At 41.9% G+C, this 17,134-nt stretch overlaps 1 protein-coding gene across 1 annotated transcript in view; it reads left to right on the top strand.

The window, feature by feature from the left end:
• UIMC1 (ubiquitin interaction motif containing 1) overlaps positions 1–10,974 on the top strand; it is a 78,029-nt gene extending 67,055 nt beyond the window's left edge. The window contains exons 11-15 of the mRNA XM_054717788.1: positions 2,437–2,515; positions 4,855–5,026; positions 6,383–6,446; positions 9,810–9,852; positions 10,381–10,974. Coding sequence (XP_054573763.1) covers positions 2,437–2,515; positions 4,855–5,026; positions 6,383–6,446; positions 9,810–9,852; positions 10,381–10,591 — 569 coding nt within the window. The 3' untranslated portion in view covers positions 10,592–10,974. The remainder of the gene's footprint in view (positions 1–2,436; positions 2,516–4,854; positions 5,027–6,382; positions 6,447–9,809; positions 9,853–10,380) is intronic.
• Positions 10,975–17,134: the final 6,160 nt, after the last annotated feature.

A 17,134-nucleotide genomic window follows, 5' to 3' on the forward strand; every position in this document is an offset into this window, starting at 1 on the left:
ACTGTTTCCATCTCTCAGGTCTTAGTGACATCCTTCCTCTCCTCCATTTTGCTTACCTTGCCTGGTGGTTATTTTCCTGGTAGTTGTTCTCAGACTCCATTGTTCCCTTTTGAAATCTTTGGCTGTTGTCACCAGCAGCAAGGGTTTTGGATTTCAGTTTCATACTGAATTCTCTGCCTGCTACTAGTTGAAGTGACTGTCCCAACCCTCATAAACTGGAGTTGGAAGCTCCTTTAAGAGCAACTTATACTTTTCTGTTCCTTTGTAGGGAAAACTTAGCTGCAAGGCCCAGTCCGGTCCGTCCTGATTCTAACATTAAATAATAGAATTAGCATGTGGTTCCCAGCAATCTGCCAACTCTCTCCCCTCAGATTCTTTTCCACCTGCCTACTCACTTACTACTTATCTCTTTTTCTCTTCCCATCCTTTACTCTTTTATTTTCCAGGAGAGGCAGCCTGCTCTCATAGAAGAACATATGCTTCTTTTATGTCAGACTTGTATTGGGGTTTGTTGTTGTTGTTGTTTTGGCTTTGTGATCTTGATCAGTTATTTAATATTTCATCATCTATAAAATACGGATAATGATGTATGCCTTGTAGGATTTTGTTCTAAGGATTGAGATTATGTTTATAAAGTCTCTGGTACAGAGCAGGTCCTCATAAAACAAGAGCTCTTTTTTCCCCCTTGAATCCATTGCTATGATTTAATTGGCAAATATTTATTAGTGTCTAATATGTACTAGATTTTGCTGAGGATGCTGAAGAGATCAAAACAAAACTCAGAATCTCTAAATTCAGAAAGTTGCATGATGTAGAAAGGAGACTGGCATACAAACAAATAACAACAGGAATGTGCTAAGTGCAATAGAGGTGTATATATAAAGTGCTAGAAGCAATTTTTTTCCAGCCCTGTCGGTGGGATGGTTTCCAAGTATTTCTTTTGGAAAAAATACTGGGTAGTCAAGATGGGGGAACAAATGGAAAGAGAGAGAGAAAAAATAACCCTTAAAAGTTTTTGTAATCTGTGAGGTGCCAACCTTTTAAGAATTGATTTTAGCAGTGCCCTTGATAAAATCTCTCATGAAGTCCTTGTACATAAGATGGAGAAATGTGGGCTGGCTGATAGAGTAGTAGGAGGATTTGAAGGCTATACAACTATGTCCAGGATATTTTTCTCCTGCAATACTTTATTTTTACTTATAAAATCTCTGAATTGGAAGGAACCTTAGAAATAGATTACCTACTTTCTCTGTACTCTGCTCTCTTTTTCTCCCTTTTAATTCTTAATTCAACAGTACAGAAAGTATATGGTGAAAAACATACCATCTTCCTAATTCAGTCCTCAAGTGTCGCTGTCATCCTCCCCAGAGACAAACACTATTAATAGTTACTTGTGTGTATCATCTTGTTTTATTATGCATGTCTCTTTACACTTGGTGTTATAGTTAATTGAGTGTATATGTTGTCTCCCTTAATACATTGTAAGCTCCTTATGACAAGAACCCCACCTCATAATTTCCTATATCTCCTCAAATTACTCACATATTGAAGATTCTCTGTAAATATTGATGAAGATGCTTGTCATATATGCAGATGACACAAAACTGGAAAAGAGAGCTAATAATATTAGATGACAGAATCAATATTGCAGATGAACTTGACAGACTGCAATGTTCACCTGAAAAGAACAGGGACATTCCTGGCTGGTGTGGCTCAGTTGGTCAGGCATTGTCCCATGCACCAGAAGGTTGCTGGTTCAATTCCTAGTTAAGGGCACATGCCAGGTAGGGGGCATTCAGGAGACAGCCCATAAAAGTTACTAGTATACTTGCACATTTTCGATGTTTCTCTTTCTCTCTCCCTCTCCTTTCCTCTCTCTCTAAAAATCAGTAAACTATTACCGCCCCCCCCCCCCAAAAAAAAAAAGAACAGGGAATATAAAGTTCTGTGTTTAAGGGGGGTGGTGGGGGGGAGAAATACACAACAGTGTAGTTACCCAAGTATAGAGTTCAGAGATTTGTCTTGATAACATATTATTTGAAGATGATTGGGGAGGGTAGGAGATGGACCTTAATTGCCTTAAGTTCAGTTTAAGCCAGTGAGAATTTTGGTTGGAAAGATATAAATCTCTCCCTCAGATACTGCAGGTTGGGGTAGTACACAAAAACCTGTCTTGGTGTGGACTAGGTTTTTAGGTACCGTGGCAAATAAGGGATAAATAGATCTCATTAGCATATACGGACATACCTTGTAGCTGGCAGTTTCAGTACATATGTTACAGGTGTTATTCTCTGTACTAGAAAGTCAGAAGTTTCTCAGACAGTGCACGTCTTCCAGTGGAGTAGGATTTTAAACTTTGCTTCTTGCTATACGTTTTGTCTTTTATATTCAGAGTCTACTGCTAACTGATAGTTTTTCTTCATTTTTTGTTGAAAGTGTTGACTTGGAGACAAATAGAGGCCCAGAGCAAGAGGGACAGTGGAATAGTGGCCCAGACTTCCCTAGACATTGAGAAGTAAGTATGTGTGCTGTGTTTAGGGAGCTCTTGTTTAACATACCGTTGCCTGGATCAAATAAAAAGACCAATTTTTCTCTTACCCTGGGTTTCTTTGGCCTGCCAATCACTTTGTTGCTTGGATGACTGAATTTCTTTTTATTATTCCCATTTTATGTCAATGTATGTGGCCTCTGTATATGCCTTTTTATCACCCTAAAAATAATTCTGCTATCCACTCCACTTCCACATTGCTCTTAACTTTAGAATCAGAGCATAAGTGAAAACAGTAAAGCTAAATTTCAATGTTAGTTTTATAAAACGGTTTAGGTATGGTGATTTAGTAGAATACAAGAAAGCAAGAAAATGTGTCACACATACCAAATTAAGGATGTTGAGTTCTGTTACTCATGTCTGCAACTTTAATTTTAACATTATCTGCCAAAATAAACTTTATTCCTTATAACTTAAAATGTGTGTGTGTCTGTGTAATTGTTTATTATGTACAGTTAACCCCACCGTTTTGGCTGCATTAAACTAATTTTAAAATTAAAATTTTTTTCTTTGAATTTGCATCTTGGTATTTTGGGGAAGCAGTGAGCTATTTTGTGATATAATGATAACAGAAGTTGAGTTGCAAAAGGTTGGGCAATATAGAAGACTTCCTTGGGTTGTGGGTTGCAGTTTGACAAGAAAGCACATTTTAAGGGGTTGGGTTTGAATGCTTTCTCCCAACAGTAAAGATATTACCAATAGTACATTAGAGCAGTTAGTCATTAGGCAGAAACGTTTACCTTAGAAACACAGATTTAGACCCTACATTTTAGAGTTTCCTCCCCTAATCCAGTTGAGCAGAGTTGATCCCTCGCTCCTTTTGGAATCACTGTCATGTGGACATTCTTCTAGACTGTATTCATCACAGTGTATTGCAGTAATTTTGTTTTGTTCATTTTTGACATTTCTGTTTCCTTGGCTAGGCTGTTAGTTATCTGAAGGCAGATACTTGCCTTCATTCATACTCTATTCTTCAGCATCAAATAAAATGTGTCGGAGACAGCAACAACAATAAAACCTACTTGTTGAGTGCCTAATACTGTGTACCAGTCATTGTGCTAGGTGCTTTATTTACTATGTAACTCTAACAATAGCTTTTAAGGCATTTACCCTTTTTTTTTAATGAAGAAACTGAAGAGAAATTGTAAGTAACTGGTTGAGATCATGAGGGCAGAACTGACAAAGCCTGCTTGGACATGCTCCTTCCTCAGTGATGCCATCTTTCACAAAGTAGGAGATTAATAAATGCTTTTTGCATTAACTGATAAACTGTGCAAGGTATCTGCTTTTCTCATAAGGAAGAGTTTTACTTGCATTCTCCGAGATGATTAAATATTTGAGACTTATTTCTTCTATTTTAAAAACCTCTAGAGAAATTCTTCCTTAGAGCCAATCCAAATTTCCCTTGCTGTAGTAATTGAGTTGTAACGGCCAGAAAGAGAAGTCTAAGATAGCAAACTTTGAAAAGTTTTCTTTAGCTTCTTAAAACTGAGATGATCTTGAGTCAGGCAGATCTGGCTTCTGACAATTATTAGCTATAGGACCTTGGGGAGAAAAGTACCTTCTTACTAGGGCTGGAGATTAATTGAGAAATTGTGTTTAAAGCACCTTCAACCATTATTAAATACTTAATAATTGTTCATTTTCTTCTTTTGTTCTCAATGATTCCATTTTTATCAATGTCCAATTATCCTTATAATTTCATCTCTTTCCACAAACTCAACTATTACAAAATGTTAAAAAATAACTATGTGTATGAAATTATGCAGAAGCCTTTGGCAGAACCACATGGTTTTGGTAACTTCCTAGTTGATGTTGCAGGTTGTAAAATTAAGGAAGTCAGCATATGGACAGACTTGATTTACTAATCAGACAATTTCATCTACCCTGGTAAAATTGTCATCTTGGTTTAATGCTCTTGGTGCTCCCTTTTCTGTCTAAATTTTAACTTCCCTTTGAAGAAACGATTACACTTTAATTTCAGAAGAGTTTGACAGAATATTTTATGTCTGAAGAGCAATCAACATTGTTTGAGATAGTTAGAAGTGCTGATTTTATTACCATCCCACGGCTGCAACAGCAGGGTACAGAGAAACAGCCAGGGAAAACCACTAATCACTCAGTCCTTTTGATTGTCATTGGGTTAGTTTTATTGGTGGCCCTGCTGAGCAACTCTGCATTGGTTGACATATCTCCTCCACAGAATAACTTTAAGACATAAAAACATGATTTGAGATATATCCAGGAGCCCAGTGGCAAAAGCAAACCTTAAAACTGCTTTTTCTCTCTTTCTTCTGATTGGCTAGGAATGAGAAGTGTTATCTATGTAAATCCCTGGTCCCATTCAAAGAGTACCAATGTCATGTAGAGTCCTGTCTCCAGCGTGCAAGGAATGACCAGGGAGATGGGCCTGCAGAGAGTGGGAGAGTATACTCAGCTGAGGAGGGGAAGCAGTGGCAGTGTCTGAGGAACCCAAAGGTATGTGGAGTGTTTTAACAGGAAAGGCTACCTAACCTTCCACAGTTCTGTTCTGGGTTTTTTCTCCTCTCTTTTCTCCCTCCTTTTCTTCTGTTTATCTTGAAACAAGATTTGTACTTTTAAAAATGTATTTTTCTTTTAATTAAAAATAATATGTGTTCATTGTAGGAAATACGGGAAGTAGTTCTTTTTAAGTATGAAGATATTGAATGTAAACTATAATAAAAAAATTAAGATAAATGAAAAAGTATGAGGAATCAGGGGACATTATCAACTATAATTTCTTCCAGTCTTTTTTCCTATGCATTTTTAATGCAGTTGGCACCATACTGTATACGTGTGTGTGTGTGTGTGTGTGTGTGTGTGTGTGTGTGTATACACTTAACATTGTAGCATAAATATCTTTCTTGGTTTATTTTTAAACTGTTTTTAAAAATTACTCTTAATGTTTGTATCACACAGTCACTTACTAGTAATCATTTTCTTTATTGAACATTCAGATTCTTTCCAGTTCTTCTGTATTATAAGACTGTGTTTAAAACATTAATCAGTCTTTGTACCACTGGTTATTTTCTTAAAATAGATTTCCTAAAGTGGACTTCTTAGAGCAATGGATATAAACATTTAAAAATCTCGTGAAACATTGCTTTCCAGAAAGGTTATCCAATCATACCCCCACTGCCAATATGTGAGATCAGCTCTCTTGAATGCTTTGTGTGCCTGGCCTTAGGAAGCTGTGGCTCTGGCCTCTGTTGCTGGGAAGATGGATGTACTTTCTGGGCTTTGTGATTAGAGATTAGGAAGAGCAAGTCTTGGCTTAGAGAGAAAGATAAAACAGCAGCTCCGTATTATAGGCTTACATAGCAATCACTGTATGCTAAGATGAAGAAGCCATTATCTGTCATGACAGAAGAAAGCAACCCCTGTATGAATGGGGTGGTTTGTGGTGGTGATTTGGAGTTGGGTTTTATAGGTATGTGCTTATACCATAGAGCCAATTTATTATTCTTATCACTGCCCCGAGAATTTACCTCAAAATTGTCATTTTCTATTTTAAATCTCTCGAAATGTATCATAGGTCAAAGGCTACTTGTGTTTAATATGATCTTGATGGAATAATTTGCCTTCGCTCGAATTCGTTCTTAGATAATATTGGCATAAAGATGTATTCTCTTCATCACGGTTTGCTTTTTAACTTGTGTACCCTCATTTATTAGAAAGCAAAAGACTTTCTTAGAGGTGTGCCTCCACACCTCTTTCCTTAGGAGACAGGTGTGATCTGGGCTAAGGAAGTTGTATTTTAGATTCTCTGCTGTGAGGTAACCCTTCCCTTTCATCTATTTATCTCTGCCACAGGAAAAAGGCCGCAGTGAAGGCCGACTCCTCAGTCTCTTGGAACAGTCTGAGCACAAGACTGCAGGTGAGGAACCCAGGACCAGTTTTCTGGGCTTTTGGCCAAGGCCTTCAAGTGAAAAAAACCATTGCCAATTCCCTATTTGTTAGAGTTGTGTGGGTACACATTTCACCTAAGTAGCAAGCCTTTGAGACTCAGTCTAGGTCATCTTTCCCTAAGAAAGATGGGGAGATAGCCTGTCTTATTCATCATGCATTTCATTTCATGTTTTATGAAGCCTAAACTTCCAGGACTGCCTGTTGAACTGGGAAAAAACATTTCCAGATGACAGGGCAATGACACAAGCCCCAAATACCTTCTAAAGCAGAGGTGGGGAACCTTTTTTTCTGCCAAGAACCATTTGGCTATTTACAACATCATTCACAGGCCATACAAAATTGTCAACTTAAAATTTATGTTACTATGAAAAAAAGTGCCTAGATTTATTGAATTTCAAGTCCTGCCTGTGGTTGCCTTGGCAGAGCCAGACCAAATGATATGACCCATAGGCCAGACGTTCCCGACTCCTGTTAAAGAGACAGGCATGGGAAATCAGACATACCGATGTTACTGCCTCTTTCTAATGTTATATGCTTCATTCATATGTTACCTTTAGCTTAGTGTTCCAACCTATGCTCCTGAGGGATTGTAGGAAGTAATTCTGTCTCTTGGTGCCTAGTATTTAGGGATCAGTAGAGTAGATTGGTTACAAGCATTGCATAGAATTAGTAACACCAACTTCACAGATTGTAAGGATTATATCTATTAAAACTCCAAACATATTCCCTGGCACAAGTAGGCCCTGGATAAACATTAGCTGCTACCATTACTGTGGTTTTTATTAGTTGCTATTGTTAAAATTCACCAGATGCAGATGGAAGAGGAACTTTTTTAAAAAATTTAACAAATGTTTATTGTTCAATTATTACAATTGTTCCTCTTTTTCCCCCCCTCCATAGCTCCCCTCCACCCGGTTCCCACCCCACCCTCTGCCCTTACCTCCCCCACACTGTCCTCATCCATAGGTGTATGATTTTTGTACACCCCCCATACCCGTTTCCCCCTGAGAATTTTCAGTCCACTCCCTTTCTATGCCCCTGATTCTGTTATATTTACCAGTTTATTCTGTTCATCTGATTTTTAATTCACTTGATTTTTAGATTCACTTGTTGATATATATGTATTTGTTGTTCATAATTTTTATATTTACCTTTTTCTTCTTCTTCCTCTTCTTAAAGAATACCTTTCAGCATTTCATATAATACTGGTTTGGTGTTGATGAACTCCTTTAGCTTTTTCTTATCTGTGAAGCTCTTTATCTGACCTTCAGTTCTGAATGATAGCTTTGCTGGGTAGAGTAATCTTGGTTGTAGGTTCTTGCTGTTCATCAATTTGAATATTTCTTGCCACTCCTGTCTGGCCTGCATAGTTTCTGTTGAGAAATCAGCTGACAATCGTATGGGTGCTCCCTTGTAGGTAATTAACTGTTTTTCTCTTGCTGCTTTTAATATTCTCTCTTTGTTTTTTGCTCTTGGCATTTTAATTATGATGTGTCTTGGTGTGGTCCTCTTTGGATTCCTTTTGTTTGGGGTTCTGTGCGCTTCCTGGACTTGAAAGTCTATTTCTTTCACCAGGTGGGGGAAGTTTTCAGTCATTATTTCTTCAAATAGGTTTTCAGTATCTTGCACTCTCTCTTCTTCTGGCACCCCATTATTCTGATGTTGGTACACTTGAAGTTGTCCCAGAGGCTTCTTACACTATCTTCAAATTTTTGGATTCTTTTTGCTTGTTGCTTTTCCGGTTGAGTGTGTTTTGTTTCTTTGTATTGCAAATCTTTGACTTGATTCTTGCATTCCTCTAGTCTGCTGTTGGGTCTCTGTATAATATTTTTTATTTCAGTCAGTGTATGTTTAATTTCTAGTTGGTCCTTTTTCATATCCTCAAGGGTCTTGCTAAATTTATCGGCCTTTTCTAGGAAATTCTTGAAAAACCTTATAACCGTGGTTTTGAACTCTATATCCAGTCGTTTGTTTTCCTCCATTTCTTTCGTTTGTGATCTGTTTCTTTGTCTCCGCATTTTTGCTGCTTCCCTGAGTTGCTAGGGTAGCTTTGTGTGCTAGGTGTTTTATATGGCCCAGTGGCTCATCCTCCCCAGTTACCTGAGGTGGACACTCTTGGTGCACCCCTTTGTGGACTGTGTGTACAGCCTTGTTGTAGTTAAGTCTTGATTGTTGTTGGTATCACTGGGAGGAATTGACCTCCAGGCCAATTGGCTGTGAGGATCAGCTGTGTCTATGCCGGGAGAACTTCTGTGCTGGAGACAGCCTTATGAGACAAGAATTTGCAAAATTGCAAAAGTCTCTGTGCTCAGCTTGGATGGGGCGGAGTCTCAGGGCTGAGCAGACAGTCTTGGCTTCCTATCAGCCCTGCCCTATGAGGCCCCTGGGTCTCAGTGTCCCTCAGTAATCGCTGCAAACACCTCTAAGAGTAAGCCGCCCTCGAGTTTCGCCCGCTGCCGGACAGTCCAGTTTCTCCCCCAATGAATCTGGATTCCCAGATTCTCACCCGGAACTGGAGTTCAGCACAGTGGGGAGCTTCCGTTTCCCACCCGCTAGAGAAAGCCAGTGGCACACTCAGTAGTTAATCCTCTCCTCAAGCACTCATGCGCGCGTCTCCAGACCTCTGCCTTTCATGGCTCCCCTGAGTTTCCGCCTGAGTGCAGTTGGAACTGGGGTTCAGCGCAGTGGGGAGCTTCCATTTCCCACCCGCTAGAGAAAGCCAGCCAGGCACTCAGCCGCCTGCATGCATGTCTCCATACCTCAGCCTTTTGCAGCTCCTTTGATTCTCCGTGTGCTTTCCTCTTTCCTTCTAGTTGTAGAATTTCCACTCTGCCAGCTTTCCTGTGGTTCTGGATGATGTTTGTTTTGTCTTTTAGTTGTAGTTTTGAAATTGTTGTGTGAGGCAGCAGTTTAGGTGTTTACCTATGCTGCCATCTTGGTTTCTCTCCTGGGAGAGGAACTTTTGCTTAAGGCTTTCTGATGACTCTAAAAAGGCAGCCTCTCTGAGTTCCATGTCCTGCTGTCTCCAGATCAGCAGGTTGTGATTCTCTGCAGGTGGCAGATTTCCCTTGGCAACTCCTTGTTCCTCAAGTCCAGATTTGAAGTAGATTTATTCAGAGGTTGTTCATTTAAAAGTGTTCACCTCCATACTTTTGCAGCTGAGTGTTGGATCCTAAATGCTCACATTCCATTAGTCTAGGGATTGGGGATTAGTCTGCAGCCACGTGGATAAGCCTGATGAAAAGCAGTGCCCAGAATACAAGAAGCACATGATCAATGAGAAGTGATCAACACTACTAACAACATTATTACTTTTTCTCTCCTATCATAGATGCAGAGATAAAGACCAAGTCTTCAGAAACAGTGGCCTTCAGGTGAATTGGGGTGTGCATTGAAGTGCGGCTGTCAGCAGTTCTAGAGAAGTAGAGGCCTAGTCCTGGGTTCTGTGAATAGTATGATAGTCAAAATGTAGAAGTTAGAAATCACTGTGGATTTTTCTCTCTCTCTCTCTGCCTCTTTGACCCCCTATATCTTAGCTATGAATGGAATAGTAGCTCAGTTCACTTACGGTGTTAAAACAAACAGAGCAAAAGCTATATCTTACTCCTCTCTACCTCTCTATCCCCACCCAACCCTGCTCTTCTGACTTGGATTTCAAGAAGCTTGGGAATTTGAATCTGAATCCTCATTCTCTTACTGTATAACTGTGTGGCTTTAAGGAACATGATTTACCCAATGTCCTCATCTGTAAAAGGGGAATGATATTACTTATTTGGTTGGATGATTACAAAGATTATGTGAATTAATAATATATGTAAAAACCCCTGCTACAATGCATGATGTATGCTTAGTGCTTATTAGTAGGTGAATATTGAATTATAAAATTTTTCCTTTCTCTCTAGGGTACCCTCACCAGGGATGGAAGAGGCAGGCTGCAGCAGAGAGATGCAGAGTTCCCTTGCACATCTCGACTTAAATGAGTCTCCCATCAAGTCTTTTGTTTCTATCTCAGAAGCCACAGATTGCTTAGTGGACTTTAAAAAGCAGTTTACTGTCCGGCCAGGTAGCCGGACACGGTCCAAAGCAGGCAGAGGAAGGAGGAGAAAATCCTGAATTTCTAGGGTCCGAAGGTTGATAAAACCATTAGCAATAAGGATAGACCATGGTCATTAAGCTTTAGTGGCTCCCAGTTCATTATTGAGCAAGTTTTGACCCGGCATTTTCCACCACCAGCACCCACTCAGCATTCTGATTTTTGTGTTTTTTATGATCTATACAGACAATTGTGTATAGTATTTGGTTTTATAACAGCCTGTTTGAATTCACTTATAGTTAAAAGAAAATTTAAATATATTTATATATGTTTGTATGAAATCTTATTTCAATGAGATGGAGATCTTCCTTTCCCCCCCTCTGTGTTATAAGGTTTTGGGTACAGATATTTTAATTGTGGGGCTAGTTCTCAGACTCATAAATTACATGTTTCTGAATGAAAGTTTTTACTAATCTTTGATATACTACCTATATTCACTGAATGTGTAGTGCACGGTTCCAGAACACTGTGTGGTTTTTCCCTTGACCTTTTCTTTTAAATCTATTTTTATTGATTTCATAGAAGAAGGGAGAAAGAGAGAGGAGAGAGAGAGAGAGGGAGAGAGAGAGGGAGAACACAGTGATGAGAGAGAATCATTGATCGGCTGCCTCCTGCATGCTCCCCACTGGGAACAAAGCCCAAAACCCAGGCATGTGCCCTGACCGGGGATTGAACTGTGATGTCCTGGTTCATAGGTCAATGCTCAACCACTGAGCCACACTGGCTTAGCCCCTTGACCTTTTCTGACATCATTCTGCAAGATGCCAGTTCATTGAATCCTACTCCTTATTCTGCTATCCCTATTATTCAGTGACCTGTTACTTCATCTCAATGCCTCACCCAGTTAATAATTCTCAGCCAGCCCTGGCTGGGTGGCTCAGTTGGTTGGAGCATCGCCCTGTACACCAAAAGTTTGCAGATTTGATTCCCAGTCAGGACACATACCTAGGTTGCAAGTTCGATCCCCAGTTGGGGGCATGGATGGTTAGGCAGCCGATTGATGTTTCTCTGTCACATCGATGTTTCTCTCTCTCTCTCTTCCTCTCTAAACATATCCCTGGGTGAGAATTAAAAAAAAAAAAAAGAATTCCCAGCCAGAGCATAGGACCTTTGAGGGATCTGTCCTGCCATTCTTCTCAGGAATTTGTAAGTGAACACTCTGTTTTTAGTTACTTCCTATGCTATTATTTTCCTTTGTAGATTAACCAATGGGGATGCCAGGCATATTCATTTGTTAAAAACCACGATTGGTTCTCTTGCTGTCAGAGGTCACAGCAGTAACAGGAAATAGATTCTGTTTTAAGTACATTAGTAGAAAGTACACATTCTCAGTCACGTTGCCCAGGAGCTTTCAGAGCAGAACAGAGATGTGGTCTGTTCTCAGTGCATAGGCAGTTGTGGAGTGTGTTGGATGGCAGAAGCAACTACCTGAGGAAGATGTTAGAAAAGCTGGCTTTGGCCCAAACAGACTTGAAGATGAAATGAAAGACTGTGGGAGGTGGTTGCTGAACAGGAAAGGATCCTGGGACAGGATGAACAGGAACACAGACCTTCCTAACTTCTGATTTATCAAGTCCAAAGTTACCTTTTCCTTTATTTAAAACTAGAGGCCTGGTGCATGAAAATTCATGCACTGGAGTGGGGGTCCCCTCTGCCCGGCCTGCCCCCTCTCACAGTCTGGGAGCCCTCAGGGGAGGGAGGTGACCCGGCGATCAGGGGAAGGTGACACCCCCATCACACCTCTGCTGCTGCTGCCACTGCTGGCAGTGCAAGCCTCAGCCGGACCTGGTTACCTGAGCCTTAGGCGGCCCTCGGTGGCTGGGCAGTCACCATTCGAGGCTTGCCTGCACCTCGGGCCAGCCCTAGGTGGCTGGGCAGCCAACATCCAAGGCTTGCCTGCGCCTCAGGCCGGCCCTGGGCAGCTGGGGGGCTGAGGGGACTGGGGGCTCTGGAGGCAGGTGCCTCGGCAGGGCTGAGGGGACTGGGCGCCGCCATCTTTGAGGGTGTGGCAGTCAATTAGCATATTCCTTATTGGCTGTGGGCACTGCCATATTTGTGAGGGCATGATGGTCAATTAGCATATTCCCTCTTTATTAGATAGGATGAAAATCAGGTGTGTGTTAGACTGGGGAGTTGAGAGAGAGCTAGGATGGAAGGCACAGCACAGGCCTTTAGGAAGTCACTGTTTCCTGTCTGGGTGCCTTGCACGCAAGATCTTTGAGTTAGAAGGCAGGATGGTAGGTTCACTGTCCATTCCTTCCATGTCTTGGTGCCCTGATATTGAGGCCAACATCACATAATAGTTATCTTTTGAGCAATTACTATGGTTCAGGCAATGTATGTGCCTTCATTTAATCCTCACAGCAATCCTGTGAGGTAGTATTATCCTTCCCAATTTTCAGATGAGGAAACAAAGGCTGAGAACAAATAAAGCCACTTTTTGTCCATGGCAGTGACACTACAGTGCCCCTCCTCTTCACTCCTAAAGAAAATGTCATATTTTGATTCTAGTATTGATTATTTTCCTGTTTGCCTTCTAATGAAAATTAGTTTATCAATTATGTCCCATTAGCTTAACTCCCACTAGTCTTCTCATTAAATAGCAATTTATTGGAGGTAGAGTTCTATAAATAGGGGATAGTATGTTATTTCTTGCCTAAAGATAAGAAAAGAGAAAGGCTGATTCTACAAAGTGAATTATTTAGCTTAAAATTGAGCAGTCTACTAGAACCTGGGTCAGTGGCAAATTATTGGAGGAGGGTGTGGAATAAGCAGGACCAGGAACAATAGGGAGTCAAGGGGAAACAGCCAACTCCCCAGTGTCCCCTGCTCACCCCCCCCCCCCCACTGTTTTTGGTACAGGCTTTTACATCCAGGGTCCTGTGAGAGGGCATTGTTGAGTGAAGAGATAGTCATTGGAGAGTATCACATCAGCCTGAGTCTGAACCCCTGCTTTTGATAAAAGTTAACCTCTCTGAGATCTAGTTTCCTTGTCCATAAAATGGGGGGGGGGGGGGGGGAATCTTACAGGGTTCTCAGAGTTAAGATAATGTGTATAAAGGCATAGTATCAATCACATGGAGGATGGTGAGGAAGTGACAGTAGTTGCTATTAAACAAGGTGCTAGTTTTAGGTGCCTCGTTAGCGCAGTAGGTAGCGCGTCAGTCTCATAAACAAGGTGCTAGTTTTGTATGCCATAAGTAGTGTTACAGTGAGAGGTGGAAAAGCCAGAGAGAGGTGGGGTGCAGATGCAGGAAGAAACAGTTCTTAGAGGAGCAAGCCCTCCACCTTAGCTTCATCAACCGCCAGCCTTCCATAGGCAATTAGAACCCTGGGCAATTAGAGCTCTCCTAGGGATCCTGGTGGGCTTTTTGCTTCTTGCAAGATGGGAAGCCCCTGTTCTGCCAGTGTTGTGGACTCATGGAGATCTAGGAGCTCCGTGAACTTCACAAGCGGTTGCCATAAACTGGGAAAGAAAAGGGGACTTTGTGTTAGGCATTATGATTCTTTCCTTTCGTCCTTCCAATAGCCCTCTAGCAGAAGCAGTGCCTTGCCCGTTTCTCCTGGGTACTTACCATTCTAGTACGTACCCCACATGGTCCTATTGCAAGAACCTATGACTGCCGTAGCACTTCTCTGGGCTTGTGTGGCACAGGCTCTGATTTCCTCTCAGTTTCAAAAGACCTGGACTATTGAAGTTGTGACAAGTAATTAGGGCCCTGAAGCAGCCCTCAGCCAGTGAAAGATGGAAGTTGGAGGATAAATACCACAGCTTCCTCGCCTCTCAGGTGGGTTCATTCTAAACAATTCTATAGGGCTTAGATCCCAGCAGCAACTTGATTACATACTGTCATTGGCTTCCTTCCCTTCCTACCTCACTGCTCACTCCCCTGCCAGTGCTTACTGGATCAGGACTGGGACCAGGGCGAGGGGTACTCACTCTTGGGTTCATATAAGGGCGGGGTTGACACGTCCGTGAACTTGGAGGGCCTTTTTACATTTTGTAGCAGGACACCTCACATGCATCATTCTAATCCCAGCCCTGGCCTGGATCGCTTTCCAATTAAACTATTTACACTCAAATTTGATGTAATTCTGGGGAACCCAAACTAAGGCAAATCCTATGGGAAATTAGTCTCCATCTTTTACACATGGACAAACTGAGGCCGAGAGAAGTGAAGCAGCTAAGGTCCTACAGCTGGTAAATGGGATGGTATTTGAACTCAGGTCTGCTTGACAGCAGAGCTCATGCTCTGTACTTCACTATACTACCTCCCACCTCTCCCTTGAGTAACAAAATCTCAGTGGAGATTTCAGGTTTGGATGGACTCTTTCTCACCTGTGAGGGCAGTCTTGGCTCTTAAGTTGACTTAGCAGGGTGAAGGGAAGGTGGGTAACACTAAGTGGATAGAAGTATCAGTGGGAAGATGGAGGCATGTGAAACCTAGTGGAAAGGCTGAAGCCATATGCACTAGGAAGGCTGGAAGAAGTTACTGATTTCCTCTCAGTTTCAAAAGCCCTGGACTATTGAGGTTGTGGGAGGGCTCTTCAATTGAACAAAAACTAACATCCTATTCCTTGTCAGGCCTAGAAGTGGGCTCTGGAGCTCTAAAGATGAGTAAGAAACATGTGCTTGGAGCCCACAGTTACCAATGCAAAGATGGGAGAAAATACCTGACACTATGGTACCCATAGGCCACACACAGCTGGGGTTAGGGCCGGGAAGAATTACCCAGGAAAGTTCCCCAAGCCTTGGTGATGACTGAAGTGTAATTTAAAGGTGGAAAGGATGGAAAGGGCAAAGAGGGAGTCATTCTAGACAGATCAGCATGAACAAAGACCTAACAGTAAAGCAGCTTGATGGGTATAAGAGAACTACAAGGCATAGCCTAGTGAAAGGGCATGGAGGGAACTGTGGGGAGCTTATCGAGGGCCTGTTTGCCTTGTTGCAGGGCACTGTCTGCTATGAGAAGCAAGCCTGGGAGTAGCTCAGAGCAGGGAGGGTCTGGCTCCTAGCCCAGCAGAAGTCTAGCTGTGCCCCACCTTTCCTCCTGCTGACCTCCTCTCCCCATTTCTCAGTTCCTTCTGGATAGCTCAAATTTGATCTAATTCTGGGGAACCCAAACTAAGGCAAATCCTGTGGAGAAATCAGTCAGGCTTTGTCCTTCCACTTGTTGGTCAGAGGCCATCTGGTGTCTGAGGAGAATTGCTGGCCACTACTGTGCCTAGACTACAGCAAGGACTATCAGCTGTTCACAGACCTCAAGTCCAGGTTGCCTCCTCCCTCCAAAGGCACTCAGCCTAGGGTTCTGGGATCTCTGCTCCTGTGGAATGGACACAGATTTCCAGAAACAGACGAGGCGCCCTGGCATTCTGGCTCAGGAGACTGCAGACTGCTGCCAGCATGAATCACAGCTGGGCCTTTCACATTCAGTTCCATATTCTCATCTCCCAACTGAACAAAGTTGAGAGAGACAGGAAATCCAGACTAGGCAGGACACTGTGTAATGGGTGACTGTCCTGTCCACTCCCATCTCGAGCTCCCTGCCCTTCAGGGCCTATATGCATTATTGGTACCCAGAGAACTGTGCAGCAGGGTTGATGCCAAACCAGATACAAGAGCTACTGTCCTGGGTTTTCATCATCCTGGTGGAGGTCAGGTACTATCTGTGGATAATGGTAGGGTTATTGCTGATGAGGTAACCTAAAGCTTTAAAGTATCTGCTCACCAGTTTCCCTGAAATGAAAATTGGTGCAGTATGTTGTTTCCTACCATGGTGGGTATCTTAGTTCATTTGGGCTGCTATAACAAAATGCCACAGACTGGGTAGCTTATAAACAATAGAAGTTTATTACAATTCTGGAGCCTTGAAGACTGAGATCAGGGAGCCAGTGTGGTCGGGTGAGGGCCCTCTTCTGGTTGCAGATTTCTGGTGTCCTCCACATGGCGGAGGAGTGAGGGATCTTCTGGAGCCTCTCTTATGAGGAGACTAATCCCATTCATGAGGGCTCTATCCTAAGGTGACCAGATTTTAACATTGGTAAAGCGGGACACCATTGACCGGGGCTGGGGGGGGGGGGGGGGTTCTTGATTAAAAATTTGGTCTATATGGAGCAACAAGAATTTTCATAGAACGCAAAAATAGTATTGTAATATATTTTTTAAATTTCAACATAAGTACAATTTACAAATATAATAAAAAATTATGTATAGTATTATTTTATTCTTTGGCATATTTCTCATTTGAGTGAATTTTTTTTAGTAGATTGCTATCATTGTTTAAAAGGTCATGAAATTTTTCACTAGAATTTGTTAAATTATATTTCACACATAAAATGGCTTTCAAAGTCTCAACACTTAATTGTGATTTTTCTGACGTCCACACTTTATTTACCGTAGAAAAAAACGCGTTCAGTCGCAGCATTAGTTCCTGGTAAGGACAGCGTGTATTCCACAATTTTTAGTGCATTATTTATCCTGGCTAAATAGCCACATGGCCGCCAAAAACTGTATATTCCCTTCCTGTTCTCCCGCCGTTCCCTAGCTTGTCGTGAATTCTTTC

This window comes from Eptesicus fuscus, chromosome 6, assembly GCF_027574615.1.
Source record: "Eptesicus fuscus isolate TK198812 chromosome 6, DD_ASM_mEF_20220401, whole genome shotgun sequence".
Classification (NCBI taxonomy): Eukaryota; Metazoa; Chordata; class Mammalia; order Chiroptera; family Vespertilionidae; genus Eptesicus; species Eptesicus fuscus.